This window comes from Aplysia californica, unplaced genomic scaffold, assembly GCF_000002075.1.
Source record: "Aplysia californica isolate F4 #8 unplaced genomic scaffold, AplCal3.0 scaffold00698, whole genome shotgun sequence".
Lineage (NCBI taxonomy): Eukaryota > Metazoa > Mollusca > Gastropoda > Aplysiida > Aplysiidae > Aplysia > Aplysia californica.
Window position 1 is genome coordinate 125,459 of NW_004797968.1, and position 21,550 is coordinate 147,008.

Genomic DNA, 21,550 nt, shown 5'->3' on the forward strand with positions numbered 1-21,550 from the left:
CCAGGAAAGATCATTCATGAAATTTGCTAGCAAGCAGTATTCAATTTCTGCACAAGAAAATACAGATGACACTCTCTTCATTAAAAAAATATTTTAAAAAACTCAAAAGGTAAGACTAGGTCAATATACCATACCAGTTTGCAGTCATGAACAAAGAGAAATTAAAAAAATTTTAAAGCAAAAAGACAGTGGTCATTAATTCTCACATTTTGTTCTGTGTTTCCAGCCACTCGATTTGGAGCAGTCACAGTCAGACTGATATTGTATTTGCCAATGCCAAAGCCTGTGAAACACACTTGACTTGCAGTGCTGGTTGGGAAACAGCTTCCACCAAAAGCAGACACCTGATAGAGACCAGCAGAAGACCACAGGTCAGACATTCAAACAGCTAGACGGGACTGTAATGATGAAAGTCACATGAAAAAAAAAAAACTTCCTCCGTCGAACAAAATTATTTTTCCTTTCCATTTTTTTCTTTGGCATTAGAATCATTTCTGAGGCACTAATCAATAATGTCTAAAAAATAATGCAAGAAGCAAAATGGACTATTTATGGTATTCTTAGAAAGAATGGTATGTACATCTATAAATGAAATATAGGCCTTAAAGTTTAAACAAAAACAAAAATAAAAAACCAGTACCAAGAAGAGATTAGGTACAAAAAATGGGAAGGGCTTAGAGTAGGAGAAGAGTACCCGTTTCTCACGAGAAATGCCCTTCCCATCACTTCCCGGCCACTAAACTACTGGCCGGTACTGAGAAGTGATACTTCTCGTTGGCTTAACATAATGAGTAACGAGAGTGAGAGAGTGAGAGGTGTCTACGGAAAGAGCGGCACAGCCAGCGAGAAATGACACGCAGACAGTGTCACCCATCAGCGTGCCGTTCTGTGTCTGAAACTGAAAGGGGGGGAGAGGGTGGCGAGACGAGGCGAGTGGGGAGTTGATCAGGGCCTAGGCCTAGGTCTCCCTACCTTCCTTCACCGCTTGCGCCTGCGCAACAGGGCTAGCCTAGTTTAGATCCCGACCACGGCCGGCCTTCTCGCTGAGCGAGCTACTCGTCAAACGGCGCGAGAAGAGAAATAGGTCATGAGCCGAGAAGCACTTCTCGGGACTGGTACCGGTCCCGGCGAGAAGCAGTTCAGCTTCTCAGGCTTCTCGCTCGGGAAGAGAAAAGCGCTTTCCGCCCGTCTCTAGCTTAGAGTAAGAAATGCTTGGGGGGGGGGGGGGGGGGAAGGAAAGAGATATATATGAATTACATGTAAAAGGGAGTTTAATTTGTGTATTTTTAAGACAAACTAGGAAATAATAATATACATACAGCTTCACACTTCCACTCGTACTGAAGTGATGGTCTTGAACCTTGTAACTCATTCGGGTCGTAAGACAAACTTCCATCGAAGCATAGGTTTGATCCCGCTGCCATAGTCCTGTTCAAATATAATCAATCAAAACAAAACAAGACTTACCAATCTTCTTAGAAATTGATAACAGCTTCTAAGGTACTACCAGTTATGTTTTAATCTATCAAATTGCAACTTTATTAAGAAATACAGATACATTATCTTAAAGTTTGTTTTCTTTCTTGATGTTGAAGAATAAGAGAATCCCTAAACTAAAATACTGGCAAAACACTTGGTTTCCTTCAGGGCTTTGATTAATGTTCTATGAAGCAAATGAAAATTAATTTCGACCTCAATCAGACTCTACTCTTGAACTCCAATAAGAAAGATAATGTTTGTAAGTTACCATGTCACAATGGGCTTGAACGTGAAAATTTAAGAAAGGAAAAACATTTCAGAGTGAAATATGTCAATCACCACATTCGAAACATAAGAAAATGAAGATGAGGAGAGATAAAATGAAAATAATAATGTGTATCGAACAAAATGCTAAAACAAATAGTGCCTTTGGGCTTCATTTTTTTTTCTATCCCTTGTTTACAAAAAAATAGAGATCAAAAAAGAAATAATCATGACACTAATTTTAATGGAAGTACATGAAAAGGAACATAGTGTAGAATGATACAAAAGCAACCTTCACAAAAAACTGTACTTCTTTGATTTTTTTTTCTGGATATTTCCATGGCTCTCTAAAAGTGACAGCTTCCTATTGTAGATGGATCCTAAAAATAGGCATCACTTTTTCAATGACAAATCCGCGACGCGAACACAAAAGAATGAACATTTTCACAAAACTCAAAAGTAATAAAAACGTAAAGGTACCTTCCATCACCCCCTTTAATTACTGCCTTGATGGGAGCGGCTGTGACATTGACCATATAGTCCACAGTCTCCAGCACACTAGTGTAGTGGTAGCCAGTGGCAAAACTGACGCAGTATGAGCCAACCTCCAGCTGGCGGGCCTGGATGATAAGATGTGGGCTGGTCACACTTGTGGCTCCGAGGTCCACCTGAAATTCAGTATCAACAGACAATGAGCAAATTTGGCCAAATACAGTTCACAAGGTGGGGGTGCAACTGAAAATACCTCTTTGTATCAGAAGTACTTTTTGTTCTTCAGGTGTCAGGTCCGGAGCAGTGGGTGGTTGGCGGGTGCTTTGGTGTGGTTCGCTCCTTCTTTCCAATCAAACATCTGCTGTCCTTATTTCTCCTCCTTCTTTCTTGTGAGTTTGTTACTCTCTTGTAACACCTCTATTCTTTGGCACTCAATTGACCTTATTGTGTTGCAAGTGTTGTAAAACTCTTGCTTAAATTAACTCCTTCATGTTGTCCATCTTCCTGATCAGCTCGATTTTTCCCATTGTGCTATTTGTTAAAAAGTTGTTTTGACCATATGGGTTTGTTGTTCTCTTGTCTTCCTCTGCTTTTCCATCCCCCTATCTTTCCACATAGCAGCAGTTTCTCAAGTCCATTTGAACTATTCATGTAGCCAAAGAATCTCACTTGTCTCTTTCAGATGGCTCTGACGGATCTTTCAAAGCACTTCCATTCTGTTTTTTCCCTCTCTGCCCATGAGATTCTGAGTAACCTCCTTATTCAGCAGCTTCCAGGCTTCTTTCTGTGTCCAGCTCTAGCATCAATACAAAAAGATTGTCCACAAAAACATTTTTAGGTTCTCATCTTTGTATTCAGTGTTATATTTCTGTTTGAGAGGATAGGTTTCAGCATGGTGAGAGTTTCTTTCGATATTGCAATCCTTTTTATTCATTTCCGTCACTTTTTACATCTAGTGTAATGGTGCAAACACGGCATTTGAAACTGCTGACCTGTTTTATTCTTTCATTCTTACTTTTGAAGTTGCAATCTGGGATGTTGACAATTTCTGAGATCACCATGCATTCCGCTTTCTTGGCCTTCTCTTTGCTTTTCTCTGTCACTCTAGTTTGAGATTTGACTCAGAATCAGCTTTCAAGACTCTATTCACAAAACTTGTTCTTTACCCTAATAGCTGCAGTTAAAAGTACTACATTAGGCATAAAATACATTATAACATTCAAACTTCTTAAACGTGGTGTGCAAATTTCAGCGAAACAAAAGGGCTCACATGAGCACTTTATCTTTAACAGCAGATTAACTGTCTTTTACAAAGGCTAGATAAATCAGACTAAATTCATAATAGTCCAGTGAAAAGAAGATTATGGTTTCACATATTTTAAGTAGAAAGGCACATGTGTAAAATTGGGAACCAATGTGATAGACAGCAGTATCACAAAAAGAAGCCATGTTTCTGACTAAGAATAAGAGATAGCAGTATTGAATTTTTAAAAAAATATGGAAAGAATATCAATGAATACTCCCATACAATGACAGTACACACAGCAAACAATACAGCTGTTCTACAACTTAAATTGAGGGGGAACTTTTGTGCAAGGTGAAAATTTTAGACTACATCCGTACAGTGCTTCTTTGAGGGCACAAATTGGTCCCATCTCTTAAATGCAGATAAAAATCTACATTACAACAGTTAATGAAAAGAAAAAGACAAGTACTTACCATTTCCGTCTGGTTCGCGTGTCCACTGCAAGTTGGTGAGTACACAGACCAGGAGTGGACAGCCAAGTATTCTGTACATCCGTTTGGGTTAATGGCCACTTCAAGCTCTAGTGACCTCGATCTCTGAACAGAACGACTCGCATCACCTACACGAGTCACATCCGGCAGTTGGCACAAGAAGACCTTGACATTGAACTCGATGGAAAGTTCAGCTTTGCTGATACCATTGAAAATGGTTAAAAAGAGGGTGTAGTTGCCGATGTTTGAGAAGGAACGGGTGTAAGGGCTCGATGAAGATACATAGCCAGGTTCTCCTGTGACATTCCATTGGAAAGTCGCAAAATCTAGATTGCCATTGTCCACCATAAATGTGACATCTTGGTTCTGGAAAATATAGTCTGTCCTCGGTTCGCTGATTTCCAACGTGACAGATGAGCCTATCGGTAAGTGCAGCTCCACTGTGCAGGTGAAATTGTCTGTGCTCACTTCATTTTCTGCCCCAAGGTATACATTATAAATGCCTTCCTCTGGAAAAAGGAAATCAATCATTTTTCCTTTCAGGCTGATGTTCTGATTCCCAACTTCTATTTCCCACCAAAATGTGACATTTGTTCCCGTTCCCACAACAGCTGTCAAAGATACTGAAGTGTTAGCTTCTCTTATGAGTGAGCAGTCGGAAAACTGCAGGTTTGTGATGATGTCCTGTACTCTGATAACTTCCTGCTTGGTAACGCTGGATACATTGTTCTGTGCCGTAAGGAACACAACATACACACCAGCTGCCGACATCTGTCTTGAAAAACTCAAAGCACTGAGTGTTTCCCCAGCTACTGACCACACGTAAGAAACATTTGTGGCTTCTGGGTTCAATACCGAAGCAAATGAAATGGAAGAACCTGTGGCTACAAGCTGATGATCCAAGTTGATCATGAGGTCAGTAACAGCACCTTGAACCTCAACAGTCAGAGCCCCTTCCTCATAACTCAAGAGGTTGCTTGCATTCACAGTTATCTCATAAAATCCGATTTCCATAAACGTGAAAGGGACAACAGGGGTATCAAAAGTTATTGTTCTTCCCGTAGCTAACTGTTTTACTGTCCACTCAAACTCGACATCACTTCCCGTCAAATAAGCACAGGAGACATTCACGGAAGTTCCTTCAGCAATGAAAGGAGAATGCCAAAATACACCATGCTGTCCAAAGTAAATGGTGGTATTTGATACTGGGTTCAAGGTAGTCATTACAATCTCTTTAGTCACGGATCCCAGCATATTTGAAACTTTTACCTGGACAGAAGACTGACCGGCATTTGTGAAGCGATACCCCAAATACTGATTGCTACCACTGTTGATCAGTGTTCCATTGATATGCCACTCAAAGTCCAAATTAGAGCCTGCAAAGCTAATCACAAAGAAAGTGATATCAATGCCCGCTAACAGTGGGGATTGTTTATCAGAACGGAGGGAAACACTGCGAATTTCCTCCATTAATTCCAGGGTTATGGATGTTTCTTGGCTGCTGATATCATTGGAGGCCTTGAGCTGTAGCTCATACTGAGCTGTTACTGAAAAAGAGTATGAGAACTTTTGACCTCTGCCTGTTCTCAAAGACAGTCCAGATCGCATCACTTTCCACTCATAGTCCACCAGGAACGCTGTATTAGATACAGCAAAAAAGTCATACCATTTGTTCAAAGCAGCATAATAAACAGAAGACGAACCACCCACTAGAGAATGGTTAACAGCTACACTTGAAATTTCATCTAAAATAGGCACATCATGACTCTTTATCACATATGACACATAATTTGATGCATTTACAGTGCACGTATGGTACCCAGAGCTGTTGAAGGAATGCACTATTGTTGAAGTTGTCCCAATATTGCTGCTGCCACACATCCAAGATAAAGCGACATTTGTCCCAGAAGATACAGACGCGCTCAAAGTCACAACATCATTGATTTTCACTGGTGAGGAAGTTTGTGAAATTGTCACACTGCCCACCACATCCTGTGCTGTTATATCGGCTGTGACTGCACTGTTACTGACATTATTTTGGGACACAAGGGTCACACTGTAGGTTCCAGGTGTGCTGTATATAAAACTAGCAGATGAACCTAGCAGTAATATTGGTAACCCAGTGAAACTCCAAGTGTAATTTTCATGACTTCCATAAACTAGTGAGGCTTCAAAAGCCATTCTTACACCAGTAGCAGCATACACATCAAGTGAACACGTAATGCAATTGATGGACAACCCTGTGATGATTTCCATAGCAACAAATTCCATCCTCTTCACAATTCTGTTTAAATCATTGGAGACTTTGATTTTGACAGAATAAATTCCTGCACTGGGCACGGTGAAGTTCAGAACATTCTCTGTGCTAACATCTTTGGTGGAGTCTACTTGCCATGTGTAGCTCAGATTTGACCCTGAGCCAATAGTGGCAGTGAAAACGGCAAAAACAGTTGAAGTTGGACTTGGGAGAGCTGTGGACAATAACAATAAAACTAAAGTAAGTTTAAATCATTCTTTTGAGTAACACTTTTTCAGTCACAAACATCCATTGGATACTTGTTTACTTTCAAAATACCATATTGAGTGATATTAATAAAATTCATGAAAATAAAAATATTTTAAAAAATGATAATGGAAACAAGATATCAAAATAAAAAAGTATAAGTACAGGTACTATTTTCTATCATTTCATTGCCATTATCAATATTACTAACAGCAAAGATACCTGTATCAAGTTCATCATTGTCATGCCTATTAAAATATAAAATTCTCTGAATGTTAGAATGAAATTGTCATTAGTGGTAAGATTTTTCCCCTTTTATTTATAGATTATTATTTCTGTTATTCATTTACTGGGTCCCTGAGCTAAAATTTGACAGGATTCAGTTTCTTCATTAACACCTAATTCACTAACAAACACTTGTATGCATATTTCAAAGTTAGTGACTTGACATTATTAATAAAAATCTGAAATGATGTATGACAAATAGGATTTTATAGCAATTATAACAGTCCACAACACTGTGATCAGTTTGAAGATGCAGTGCAACAAGAAATACAAAACAGAAAATATATTCTTCACGGACTCCGATGAAATATAATTGGAGAGCAAAGACTAAAAAGGGAAAGAAAGAGTGTAGAAAGAAACGCATGCTGCTTTCAGTAACTGACAATGGGCAGGATAAATGATTTTTTCAAAATAAAGTGCTTCTTCTCATGCATCCCTGATAAGGATCAAAATATTATTTTTTTAACTCCTGCGGCCAGTTTGATTACATGAACTAGCTCAGTCCTCTGTAGGACATTCAGTGCTGCAGTTTTTTAAGCCCATAATTATCATTCAAATGCACCATTTCATGAAGAATAGTGTTTCCATGAACAATTTAAAGAAAATCGTCAAATAAGGTTCCCGAACAACAGAAAAAAAGTCACAAGTTATTTCTCATCAGTCATTCACTTTACAAAAACAATGCAAACAGGGAGAAATACAGACCAATAATGCTTAGTATCCTAAAAACCATGGCAACTGTGACCTTCACAATACTTTCACAAACCAAAGACAACTATTGTCAACAGTAATCAAAACATGCATAGGTCATCTACTTGTGTTTTTCTTACTCCTGTAATTTTCTCCTGAAGAGCTGATTTCAAAAGAAAAATGTAAAAATGTTTTACCAAAAAAGGTTATGGACTTTATCCTGGAAGTTTAAAAGAAGACAACAAAGCTAAAAAAACAACAGTCCTAGTAGAGTAAAATAACTGAATTTGTAGCACTGTATTCGATAATCTTACCATCTTTTTCAGATGTGAAATAAAAAAATCTCATTAAATAATTGTCTTCATACATATTTTAAAATGAAAAACAAATAGTAACATACAGTAAAAGGAATCAAAGAAAAAGCCTGGATCAACCTTTCTTTCCATTTACAAAGGGAAAGGTAATGACAATAGACAATAGTGTTTTAGCTCAAGGAATCCTTAAAAGCCTAGAACTCTAAAAGATTTATTGTAAACAACTGTCCCTGAACTTCAGTACACTAAGAAAATACCTAAGAAATAAGGTAACAAAAAATTGACATCTCACTACCAAATATACCTCAGGCTCAATTTAACTGAAAAACAAGATACTTACAGACTGGGTTGTTGTAAGTAACATTCAAGTCTTCTATCTTCTGTTCAACGAAGACATCTTTGGACTTGACATCAGATGTTCCTTTTGTGACATTGCTCACAGTCAACGTGATGGTGTAGAGGCCAATCTGGCTGAAGACAGTTGAAGCCGAGTCCCTGCCAGTGCCATTGACAGTCTCTCCATTCCCAAAAGACCAGTTGTAGTCTAGAGCCTGAGGGGATTCTGCAGCAACATCAGTTCTGACAGTTACAGACTTGTTAGCTTCCACATAAGTCTTTGAATTAAGTTCAAGGATCTGGAGCAGGTCTTCATCATATGCATACAGCCTCAGGCGTGCGGTAAGACTACTCACAGCATTAGAAGCGTAGAGAATAGCCTCGTAGACCCCTGCAGCAGCATACTGGTATGTGAAACTGGGAGATGTACTGGTTTGGTTGTATGAATCTCCAAACTGGATTAAGTACGTCATATCTGAGCCGGCGCTATGGTTGGCAAAGAAAGTAATAGACTCGCTGACGTGTTTTGGCCCATCATAAGTTAACTTTAAACCAGCTATTCCATCTTCAGTCTTTACAGATGCCGTTGTGGTAAGCACATTCCCTGGGATTAGGTCAGAAAACACGGTCAGCGTAATTGTAAAAACTCCTTCAGTGGTGATCTCACATTCTTTTTCTAGGACTGGGGACATACTTATCCAAGACATGATGGGACTTCCATCCCCGAGGTCTAGCGTAAAGTTCATGACACCAAAGTGGGTGGTATCTCCAGCAGTGGAATTGTTAATTTGAATCAGCAGGATGAATGGACTGGTAGTAGATGGGTAGGATGTCGATGGGGTCAGCTGCACAGAGTTTATTCTCTTGTATACTTCTACTTCAAAGGACTGAGATAGACTATTACCAAACACATCCTCTAAAACGAGAGAGACAGTTATGTTTCCAGTGGCATTGAATGTCTTAGGGGCGCTAGGGCGGATAATTTCTCCCTTTGCTGCAACAAGTGGAAAGGAAAACGTCTCACTCCCAAATGACCACACAGCTTTGTAGTAGGCATCTTTCGTTAGCTTAGCTTCCGCATTAATTGTCTGAGGAACATTAACTTCAGCTCTTGGTAGTGTGGTAGTGAAGATGAGATACTGAAAATTGGCCTTGATAAAGGCATGAACTGTCAAATCCGCTGTCTCATTACCCAGAATGTTTGTAGCTGTCACTTGCAAAACATAAGTTCCAGCCTGCAGGAAGGTTCTAGATATTACCAACTGATCAGGCTGTGTGGAAGTTATGGCTACACCATTCTCTGTATAAGCCACAGTCACATAATCTCCAGCTGTGAATGTTGTACGACATATCTGAGCTACTCCAATTTCCACTCTGACTTCACAGTTTGAGCGATTCTGACAATTGTCATGATAAAACTCCAGGCCAGTGATTCTCAAATATGCCTGCACTTCAACAAACAATGTTTTTGAACTGACTGTGTTAGACACTTGCGCCATGACCGAGGTGCTTCCAGTCTGAGATAGGGATCTGAAAGTGCTAGACAAGCTTGAGAAAGGATCTGACAAGAAACTGCTTCCATCTTGACAGAAACTATTACTAGAAGCCAGGCTCACAGGGCAAGAACTGGAGAAGGTACCAGAACTCACAGTGCCATGTACAGTCCAAGAAATTTCTAGATCAGACCCTCTGAGAACTTTGATTGTGAGATCCTGAGGAGTGCCAGCCTCTACACTGATAGAGATATTCAAGGATTCAGTGCTAGATCCAAGAAGCATAGAGTTAGTTCCAGAAATATCTGGTCCCACCCACAGGAGACCATCAACAGAGTCTAAAGCTGTCACTGTGCAGGTTTGGGAGTTGATGGTGGATGAGGATAAGTCTAGAAAGTCCAATGTGAAAGCGTACTCCCCAGGCTCAGTGAGATAACCTAGGATGTCGCTGGAACTTTGCTGGCTCTGAGTCACATATGAAAGACTGACCCCACAAACTGAGTCAGCAACGAGCACCGACTGTGTGTGAGGGTCGACCGTATCTCCTAAACTTGCCCAAGCTGTCCTGCCAGTTCTGAACACTGCCTGAGACCACACTGATGTCGACGGAGCCTGACATGAGACAAAACCATCTTGCTCAGACTGGAACCCCAAAACGTCTCCAATCTGCACTTCCTCAAATGGAGGAGGGCTGAAGCTAATCAGGGTCGTGTGGGCTGGGATGGTTACTGCCCAGGAATGAATTAGCTGAATGGAAAAGAAAAAAAGGAAGAGAAAATTAGTCAGCATGGATACATACTCCTTGCTCAAAAACATATCGCAAAGCATACCCATATAATTAAATGAAAAAACATCAGAGGAACACATTCTACAGACTTCAACATAAGTTAAGGACCACCTTGACAGACAGCCCGAAAAAAGGACAGTAAGGAATGTTTCAATTTTTTGGGTTCTGAAAGTGTTAATGGGTTACCAATGCATACTGCAAAGCTTCCTAAAGGAGCAAAACCACCACGTGTAGCACAGAAATCCTCAGGGAGTTTTAGCCAAATTTTCTGTTTTTTATCGACTTGTGTGCGACACCACGGACATTCCTCAGTTAAAATTTCTGGAGCACGTCATAAAAAAGGACGTACGGTCTCGAACTGTGCTCACTTTGGTAGTAATATAAACCTCCATTTGCTCACAATCCATTATCGCATCAACATGCCACTAAGACGAAAGCTGAGAGACTTTGATGGTGCCAGGGTTATGGCACGGCTGCAGGATGGAGTTGGGGCCTGAGAAGTTGCCTGAAGACTTGCAGTGTCACACTCTGTCATTGTCCGCTTGAGGAGGCACCATCAAGCCACAGGATCAGTCCAAGAACGCCCATGTGCAGGTCGACCCAAGAAGACAACTCAGAGTGTTTGCAAGTGGTCCTTATCTTATGTTGAAGTCTGTATGTCTACTTATACATTTTCTTAGAGAAGGTGGTTCTTAATATTTCTGATTTTCTTTCCTTTCGTACTTATTATTCATGGCTAGGACAAAGGTGCTATATTGTTGGCTTGAATGCACTAGTGACTGAAAAATCTGTTGTAACTGCACTTGTCCCAATTTCTTTTTTCTGCTTTTGTAATATTAATATCTTATTCAATTATGATTTACTTCATTATGGCGCCTTCTGTCTTCAATTCAAAGCTCTAAAACCATCCAGCTGATCCTCTTTATTCTTTATCCTGTATTAAAACCCTCACAAAAAGATTAAGATATTTGCAGAAAAGTCAGTCCACCAGAGAGAACTAAAGCGTCAAAAATCATTTTCAAACTAAACAAGGGAGCTCTGCTGTAAGCTGACAAAACCCTTTTTTTAATTTTGGCACCAAATTTGTTTATTTGCTAAATCGAAACCCTGATCAGTTGAGTAAGAAAATCACAGTGAAACTGTGACTTGTTTTTTAATAAATCTGAATTCAAGTTTCGGAAGAACGCTATTTTTTATAGGTTATGCTGACCAAAAAACCTCTTTTTCTCGAATGTTGTGAATAGAACTTCTGCAGCTCCTTCTTCCTCCTCCCCCCCCCCCCCCCCCCTAAACACCTTTTGCTAAATCTGTTCCACAATCTAGTTTGGCATTAGAGATCTTCATAAGACTTGCAAAATGAAACAAAAGCTGGGTCAAATTTCATTTCTCATCAGTGCACCCAAACTACAACATGGCTCATGTTACAAAAGAAAGCCTCTGTCCATTTACATATGATAGGCTTTATAACAATATTTTTATGACAACACAACACCTCAAGATACTAGTGCCAGATAAAGATGGTTGCTCCTATTTAAAGGAATAATGTTACTTTTCAACAAGCCTATTTTAATAAGTATCACTAATTCTAACCTGAAAGCATCTATAGGGAAAATGGGGACAGTGGAAAAAGGAGAAAAAAGAATTGTGGGCGTCAGAAAAAAGTATATTCATAGAATATCCATACCGTGAATTTGGAAGTACTGGCATCCAGAGAAAGTGCTTGACAATCTGCAGTGATAGTTGTTGGGTCGAGACCAGCACAGGTGCAGGGCTGACCTGTGGTCAAGCACGTTCTGGTCAGAAGGCAGAAGTACTGGCCCTGTGGGCAGGTGCTGGATGAGCATGGACTGCCCTGGCTGCTCACACAGGTGTACAGGGGACTCTGACTGGAGCAGCCTTCATTGGACAGAGAAAAAACAGTTAAACAGAAATGCAGAGAAATATTGAAATGAACACACATAAGTGTGTGGAAAAGAGGACACAGAGGGTCAAGAGAAACAAGGACAAAAAAGAAATGCATGTGCAGCAAAAAGGGAAAAATTATTATAAAATTTGAACAATATGTTCACATGAAATGCAGACCAAAACTTTGCGAAAGAATTGCATGTACATGTACTATGAAAGCGAGGAATGCCCAATAGAAAATGAGGTTATTTGTTTAGTGAAACTGAGATCTTTCATGTCAGGACCATTATTTCTGTCAAATCCTTATATGCAATACCCATTTCTGAGAATGAGAGACCATATGTGACCTTAATTCAAACTGAAGTCAGAACAAGAAGGGCATGAAGGCTCCTGGGAAAATGGTGACTCCCTGGAAGTTTTTAAAAAATCATTACATATTAAATCATAATAAAATTATATTTTTCAAAACAAAGGACAATGTAATTGATATCATGTTCAACTAATATTCAAATTGTGAGCAAAATAAGCATGACTTGTCTGAATCTTTCATCAGAAGTAGATGTGTAATTTTCGTTTTAGCCTGTGAGCTACAGTTTGAAAAACAATAGGAATGTAGAAACATTGTTAGATTTTTATTTTACATTACGTTTCCTTAGAATGTAGTGCATAATGTTGACTAGATATATATATCTAAGCAATTCTCAAAAGGTAAACGCAGCTCAAGTAGCAACAGTTTTGAAATTTGTACATCTACTCACATTTTAAATCAAGACTTTTTTCCTCAGATTCCTTGAGTACTTTGTTACTTTTTTTAATTCAATGTTTGTCACATGTGTGAACTTATCTCTTACAATAGACAATGTATAAGCATATAAAGAGATTGATTTAAGCCTGGAGCAGACTTCAAATATTATGAAAGAAATGGAAGAAAATTTAATTAGCTACAAGGGAAGTCCAGAAAGTAAGTACCGTTTTAAAAAATTTATAAAAGAAAAGATTTTCCCAATCAAAACAATTTATTTTTTAATACCTCATATATATGAATACTTGTCCACGTAGTCGGCAGAACTGTTGAGGCATTTGTCGTAGCGTGGGATGCGCTTCTGAATGCCCTCATCGTGGAAAGCTGCCACCTACAATGTCAGCCAATGTCCAGTCTCTCCTTTGAGATCAGCGTCTGAGTTGAAGTCCTGCCCGCCCAAAAACTTTTTTAAAAAGCAGGAACAGATAAAAGTCACTCGGAGCCAGGTCTGGGCAGTACGATGGGTGCTTCAACTGTTCCCATCCAAAGGTGGCGATCAGGTTTTGGGTCTGTGCAGACTAGTGAGGAGTTGCATCGTCATGAAGCAGAACAACGACGTCGCTAAGCATTCCACGCCTTTTATTTGAATCAATCTACGCAGGCCGCGTCAGGAAAAAAAGTCATGTGTACAGCATTTTGGGACAGGAAAGAAGTTCTTTTAGTAGAATTTTGGAGAAATGGAATGACAATTAACTCTGATGTGAACCGCACCATATTTTAAAAAACTGTGTAGAGATTCAAACAAAAGACACAGAATGCTTAGCGACGTCGTTGTTCTGCTTCATGACAATACAACTCCTCACAAGTCTGCACAGACCCAAAACCTGATTGCCTCCTTCGGATGGGAACAGCTGAAGCACCCATCGTACAGCCCAGACCTGGCTTTGAGTGACTTTCATCTGTTCCTGCATTTGAAAAGGTTTTTGGGCGGGCAGGACTTCAACTCAGACGCTGATCTCAAAGGAGAGACTGGACATTGGCTGATATTGCAGGCGGCAGCTTTCTACGATGCGGGCATTCAGAAGCTCGTTTCACGCTATGACAAATGCCTCAACAGTTCTGGTGACTACGTGGAGAAGTTGTCATATATATTATATGTATGAGGTATTCAAAAATAAATTGTTTTGATTGGGAAAATTATTTCTTTTTTAATTATTTTAAAATGGTACTTACTTTCTGGAGGTCCCTCGTAATAACAGAAGTCAATCAAATCAAAAGCATTTTTTAAGCTGAAGGAATAGGAAAAGTATTTCCCCATTTCCACACTAAATCTGTTCAAAAGTCAGTAAAAAATGTTTCGTTCCTGTCAACAGAATCATGGCCAAAACATTTTCCCAACTCTTACCAAATAATTGGAAGAAGAAGATGAATGACTCGAATTTTTAAAAATTTGAGTTAATTGAGAATTTTAAAAATCAAAAGGACTGAATAAAACTTTCACAAAGGTACAAAACAAAATAAAACGTGGCAGGATTGAAACCGCAAGTCTACAAAAGTAAATAGTCACCTGGTCTGTGCAAAATTCCGTATGTACATGTAGGTCTCCAAATTTGAAGGAAGATTTGAGTTTCAGAGGCAACACTCTCTGTTTGGACAATCCACAGTGAAGCATAGCCCTGGTCAGCAATCCATGAACCTGGAAACATATTAATTACTGACCTGTTAGCTTGACAGATAGATGGGCAGACATAAATGCAAACAGACAGACAGACAGACAGACAGAAAGAAACAGATAAATAAATAGATGGCAAGGACTAAAAGAAACAGACAGTCAGATAGATAAGACTAAAATAAACAGAGAGACAGACAGTTGGATAGATACAGAAAAAGGCAAATGGATTAGTAAATAGAGAAAGGAGAAAAAGCAAAAGCAAAACGCAAAGGGAAGGCAGAGAGATTACAGACATTAGATGATAAAGGAATACCAAGAGAGAGATTAAGATAGATGACAGAAAAAAGTGGTGGAGAGAGAGAGAGAGAGAGAGAGAGAGAGAGAGAGAGAGAGAGAGAGAGAGAGAGAGAGAGAGAGAGAGAGAGAGAGAGAGCGAGAGAGAAAAAGAGAGAGAGAAAGAGAGAGAGGGAGACAGACGGACAGACAGACAGACAGATACAGAGACAGACAGATACAGAGACAGACTGACAGACAGACAGACAGACAGACAGACAGACAGACAGACAGACAGACAGACAGACAGACAGACAGACAGACAGACAGACAGACAGACAGACAGACAGACAGACAGACAAAGTAAGGGAGATAGAGAGAGATAGAGAGAGAAAGAAAGGCAGAGCTAGACAGACAAATAGTCAGAAAAAAAGGGACAAACAGAGGAAGGATACACTGAGAGACAGACAGAACACGGGGGACGACGTCAATCTATTGTTTCAGCTACAAATAAATACCTGGTATGATGGTAATGACGGAGGAGGACACAGTGTTGACAGTCGTTGACTCAGACACTGACACAGGAATGGCATCCTTCAACATCAAAGGAACGGTTCCTGCCACCAGGGTAGGGATGTTGATCTCATCTGGTCGAGAAAAACAGAGCAGGGTATTGAATCATAAATCTCTGAGTGAACTATACAACCATGACTTCATGAACATGAAATGACAGAAAACTGCAGGCTCATTTCAGATGTTGGTATAAATATGTAAAGTAAATCACGGACAGCTCAAATTTGTCCGGACCGACCTCATTAGTTCGAGGGATATCTTAGAAAGATGAAGAAGAAAAAAAACCCGGGACCCCTGGCACAGTTCAACAGACATATGATTTTGATACTTCTGTGTTCGACCTATTCATGTTTTACTATATGTTCAAGTATCAAATAACTTGATAAAGAACTGCTATAATACGAAAACAAAGTAGGAAGGTGATGGAATTATGGTCCAGTCAATATCTTTACCCTCAATTCACACACATGAATCAAAAACAAATCTGAACAGGATGCTGCACGCAAAATACGTTTCAAAGCACTATTGTCATGCAATAACTCTTATTATATGGCGCACCAGTTCAGCTGGTTCACAGCATCGCTCACTTAACAGTCATAGCAACAATCTATCAAACTTCAGGAAATTCATTTAACCTATAATCAATTTGTAAGCTTATTGCTTGGATCATTCATTTCTACTCAGTCTGGTCCAAACCAGTTAAATAGAAGAAAAGTTATTGGGATAATGAAAACTTCGTAGACAACAATGACTGCGCACAAAAGTGAATTAACCTTCTGTATACTAAGAGTTAAATCTTTATCCTCTACTCGGAAGTTTTATGCTAATTAAAAACAAAAATGTCATAAAACTTTAAACATCTCCAGATAATAACCATGATGAAGATTACTTCTATAGTGCAAACTCTCTGGTGGCTCGAGGTGCTTCACATTAAAATAAAATTTAAAATTTGAAAGCTTACACAATGACATGTTTCATGCTTACTGGCCCATTCAATGTACAACAAAGAGCTAAATCAGATGTAAAAGCAACAGTGTTGCGTGTTTTCTCTGACAATGCCTCCTACATTAATTTATTAGGTGGAATTTTGGTATACAATTGTTATTCCTGGAACTTTGACCACTAATGGCTACAGAGTTCACAGGTCAACATGAAACAGGCCAGTGACAATGTGCCGACTGGAATGTAGCCTCCTGGTATGCCTTTTAAAACTTGCTGGGGACCAATCACAAGTTATGAGAATAAAAATGCAAAAAATCGTCCAATCCCATATATTATCCATGTTTATTGCAATATCCGGTTACTCGATCCATTCCTTCTTCCGGTGACTTAAGGAAGAGTGACTCTCAACGAATGAGGGAGATTTTGAAGTTGTTATTTTGATCAACATGAAATCATGCCTCGACCACAGCGAAAAAAGGCTACAGAAGTGATTGAGTTCTTCCAGACGCTCCACTGCGATGTTGAAGAAACTGATTCTGATGAGGAATTTTTGGATTCAGGTGAGAAATATTTACATCTTGGCGATAATAGGGAGTTGTCATTGCATCTCGGGACTGACTATCACGACTGAGGAGAGAATTTCGTTCTTGATGGAGCAAGTTTAGATCTATCACTTTCCAGAAGTAAACAAAGCCACGCCTACTTTGTGTGTTTACTTCTTGTACCTCATTTCATCATGACAAACATAACAATCTAGATCTAGATTAGGTTCTATTTTATTTAAGTACAGATCTAGAAATCTAGATTTAGGCTATTTTGTGCTTGTGAATCCCTACGAAGCTAATTTCTTCTACTAGAGTCTAGATCAAGAACTAAAGTCCTTCCCTAGTATCAGGTCAGGTCCAGACTAAGATTTATTGTGTCAGTCCAAGGTCCTGTATCCTTGCACTTATTTACATCTAGATGTGAATTTTCATATTCTGTTTCTAACTCAGGCAAGCATTAAACAATTGAAATTGATGCTCTGTTATTTTGTGTCGTCTAAATTTTTCGAACATTCGTGTTTATACTTTCAGGTCCTGATGAGGACAATGATGATGCCAACCCAGGACCATTAACGTATGCGGGACCGCCATCTAAACGCATGTATCCGTCTGGTGATGTGGCACCTGCACCTACAGGTGACTGGACTGAGGATATGACTGGGTTTCCTCCTGGGGTCCCCTTTACTGGGCAGCCCTGCATGCACGTTCCAGATAATTTAATGACACCTGTGGATTTTTTCCGTCTGGGTGCATACGTCATTCGTCAAGAAACCCAGTCTCAAGGACTACTGGAGTACAGCAGAAATTATCCGCACATCGTTCGCCCCCAATATAATGTCGAGGAACCGTTTCATGCAGATTCTTGGCCTCCTGCATCTAAACAACAACACCATGTACATGCCCCTCAGAAAAACTGGTCACGACCCTCTCCATAAGCTGCGACCAATTACTGATCACCTTTCTGCAACATTCCGAGACCTCGTGACACCTTGACAGAAACTCGTCATTGATGAAGCCATCTGCCCATGGAGGGGAAACAGGGTGTGCATGAAACACAAGCCAAACAAGTGGGGGATCAAGTACTACACATGCCCAGCTTTGTACCATGAGATGATTGCAGGCGACACCATGATTGTTGGGACAGTAAGAGCCAATCATGTGGGTGTGCCGAAGGATTTGGCAACCCTGAATCTAAAAACTGGGGAGAGTGCCTACTGACGGCAGGATAAACTGGTGGCCCTCCGTTGGCAAGATAAAAAGTCTGTCAACCTTTTGACGACTGTGCATAACCCACGGAGAAGGGTGACAGTCAGATCAAGGGCCCAGACGAAGGAGAAACCGGAGGTGGTCCAGGACTACACTCTCAACATGAGGGGTGTAGACCGTAGCGATCAATTCATGGCCTATAAGCCCTTCCACTGCCGCACCATGAAATGGTGGAAAAAACTGTATGTCCATCTGTTTACCCTCATGATGGTGCAAGCATCCATCCTGTACAACAGGAAACAGACATCGACAGGTGGGAAGCCTCAGCCAATCTCCAAGTTCATCAAGAAGCTTGGACAGGGCATGCCTGAGGAATTCTTGGGCTGGCAGGAAGGTGATTCCGAGGACCCAGCTCCCACACAGCTTGACCGCCTGCACTCACGTTGCTTCTCGGATTACATTCCTTCAACCGTGAAAAAGAAATGTCCCACCCGGAGTTGCAAGGTGTGTTACGAGAAGGCGAAGCAACCGGGCTCCACAATGAAGCAGAAAGAAACGTCGTTCTGGTGCCCATACCACAAAGTACCCCTGTGTGTGGTGCCCTGCTTTCAGGACTTCCACACAAAGAAGGAGTACTCTAACTAAACCCCCTGCCCCCTGGATTACTGAAGCATATACATATTGGATACACAAGCCTTTGGTGAGTCAAACTGCATGTTTGTGAATACATATATATATGTTTTGTTTGCGTTTTCACGTGGCCTCTCATATTTTCTTCGAAACCTCTGTCTGTGCTAACCATGTTAATTTTGATGAAGAATGTAGTCTCTTTTTCACCAGAATTCCAAGCATACACAAGCATAGCACAATAACAGCTATCATTCTTTACTTTTAGGGTCTTTTTCCAGCAAATATAGGTAAAAACATAACCAGGGTTGTATCATGGATGCTGAAAATGTTTTTTTGAAATTCTCAAAGTTTTTGACAAATCGAGGAAGAAAAAGTACCCCACGTAGAATATTTTGCCAAGTGCACTGTGTTCAGAAAGGTTGTATCTGTAAGTGTATCAATTTTCAGCTTTGTAACCCAACTACAACACTACTAAATAATCTTTTCTAAAGACCCCGGTCCGAAGGGTTTGTGCCCGAAAATAGGGCTGGTCCCGAGTGAGTGTAGGGATGATGCAGAATTCAAATCCAACACACAAGAGAAGATTTCACGTCCTTCAATATTTACATATGAAACAGAAAAGCCATAAGACAAAAAGAAAACTTACCTCCAACAAAGTATTCACAGATGAAGTGATGAGAGCTGTCACAGAGATCTTTTTGCCAGAGACCAGTGGAGGCATTCATCACCACACACGGTTCTGCACCAAATCCAGAGTCCCAATTGCTGTACAAAGTCAAGGGCTGACCACTATCCCAGGTGTAGATGTTCTCTGAAAAGCTGGCTTCTAACCCGATCCATACTGTGTCCACTGATGCTCTGATAAGAAAAAGACAAATAAGGGACCCATATTTACAAAATGCCCTAAGTGTCAGTGATCCTTTCAATATCACGGAGCCCAAAATGGCAGATTCCGGTCAACCTTGAGCTTGATTTAATCACTTCCTTGGATGTTTTAACATTAATACTTCCAGAACACATATACATATACAGACGCGAACATGCACAGGCATATACTAAAAGCATATTTGCAAGACTTGATCTTCAACTGTTTTGCAGTAGGATTTCAAATTTATATTACCCATTTATGGAAAGGGATGTATAACAAAGAACATTTGTGCATACATTCATAACGAACCATTCTGGTCAAAAGCCACCCCCTGCTACAGAAGGGATCTTTTTATATCAGAAGCAAAGATCACAGTCTTCAAAAGTATTTTGTATTCACATATCTTAGAACTGGCAAGCACTTTTTGAGGAAAACAAAAGAGTCTGTTAGGTTTACTTTATTCATCTCATAGCAGCAACCAAGGTGACTTTAAAAGATACCAAAAAAGGACTAATATTGCAAAAAATAATTACTGTAAAGTGTAAGCAGGCACGGTATGTCAAGGTCAAGGCTTCAAACAAACTTAAGACTAGGAAGATAAGTACAGTAAGAGCAATGCCTGTCATTAAAAAAAAATAATAATAACGGCTTACTTTGACAAAAGAAACTTCAGATATGAATTATCGTTGATATCTGCAATTGTGACCAATTGCCCGTTGGTGTAGTTTGATTGGCAGCTGATGGCAGCTAGTGGGCGGGACAGACTCTCAGAGCTGACCGCATAACACAGTTTACTATTTGGCTGACCATTCTGCACACAGGAACTTGGCTCTGGAATTTAAGGACAGGAGGTTAAGGTCCACAACATAAGAAGGACGAATGCTGTTCTTTAGAATATCTCCTGCTTTCAAGTTATCATTATATAAAACATAGTGCCACATACGAACAGAAAATTGTCTCAAGGAAAAAATGGGAAAAACAACTTAGCCTTTTTTAACAATGTAAAGCACAGAGATTTACCACTAACACAAATTCATATCATTTACACATATTAGACAACGAATGAGCATTTGTCAGGCATGTGGACAAAATGAATTACTTCTTGGATTTTAGCTGGATGGACATAGACACTTCAAATTTACAAGTTGGGTTTGTACAATTTATTAAATGAAATGATAACAGACAAGTTAAACATAGAAAAAATGCCATCATTTGAAAAACTACAAATTTGATGTGCCGATTTTCAGTCGACATGTCCATCCGTGAATTGCGAGAAATAAATTATTATGTCGACGCCTCTCACATTTATTCAAACAGACATTACATCCCTGCTACAGTGTCCTTTGTAGCTATTTATTACATCAGGAAAGTATTGGACATATACTTTCAGAATGCCCTGTACAATTACTGTATGTAATCAAAGTACACTGAATACAAGCTTGAAAGTGAAATAAAAGGGGTTCACTTCTCTCTCACCTTTCTCACAAATGTACGGCAAAGACACGCCACAATCCTCCCCTGAAAGTCCAGATGCTTGTATGACGACACAGTCTCCAGCAGAGGCAGAGGTTAAAGTGTCTCGGAACACAAAAGCGTTTGTCGATGAAAATCTCCACTCATATCTTTCTTGTGAAGCTTTCCACTCAGCCCCAGTGAAATAGGAGGCTCCTATTGAAAAAAGAGAATGTTTTAAGAGTATTTGAAACAGGTATAAAATCAATAACAAAATGGGAGCACAGGCTCTAATTAATAGTAACTCTCTCTTTCTGTGCCACCAAGTGATACCCTTAAGCAACCTTGGGAAAATAAATGTT

General features: G+C 39.8%; 1 protein-coding gene across 2 annotated transcripts in view; it reads right to left on the reverse strand.

Annotated features, from left to right (window-relative positions):
- LOC101862450 (polycystin-1) overlaps positions 1-21,550 on the reverse strand; it is a gene marked incomplete at its 5' end in the record, with an annotated part of 80,357 nt that overhangs the window by 38,591 nt on the left and 20,216 nt on the right. For both annotated transcript variants that reach the window (XM_035972452.1, XM_035972451.1), the window contains 11 exon segments: positions 207-344; positions 1,320-1,428; positions 2,224-2,411; positions 3,955-6,443; positions 8,105-10,340; positions 12,065-12,276; positions 14,595-14,723; positions 15,491-15,619; positions 19,515-19,726; positions 20,390-20,567; positions 21,213-21,404. In XM_035972452.1, the coding sequence (XP_035828345.1) occupies positions 207-344; positions 1,320-1,428; positions 2,224-2,411; positions 3,955-6,443; positions 8,105-10,340; positions 12,065-12,276; positions 14,595-14,723; positions 15,491-15,619; positions 19,515-19,726; positions 20,390-20,567; positions 21,213-21,404 (6,212 nt within the window).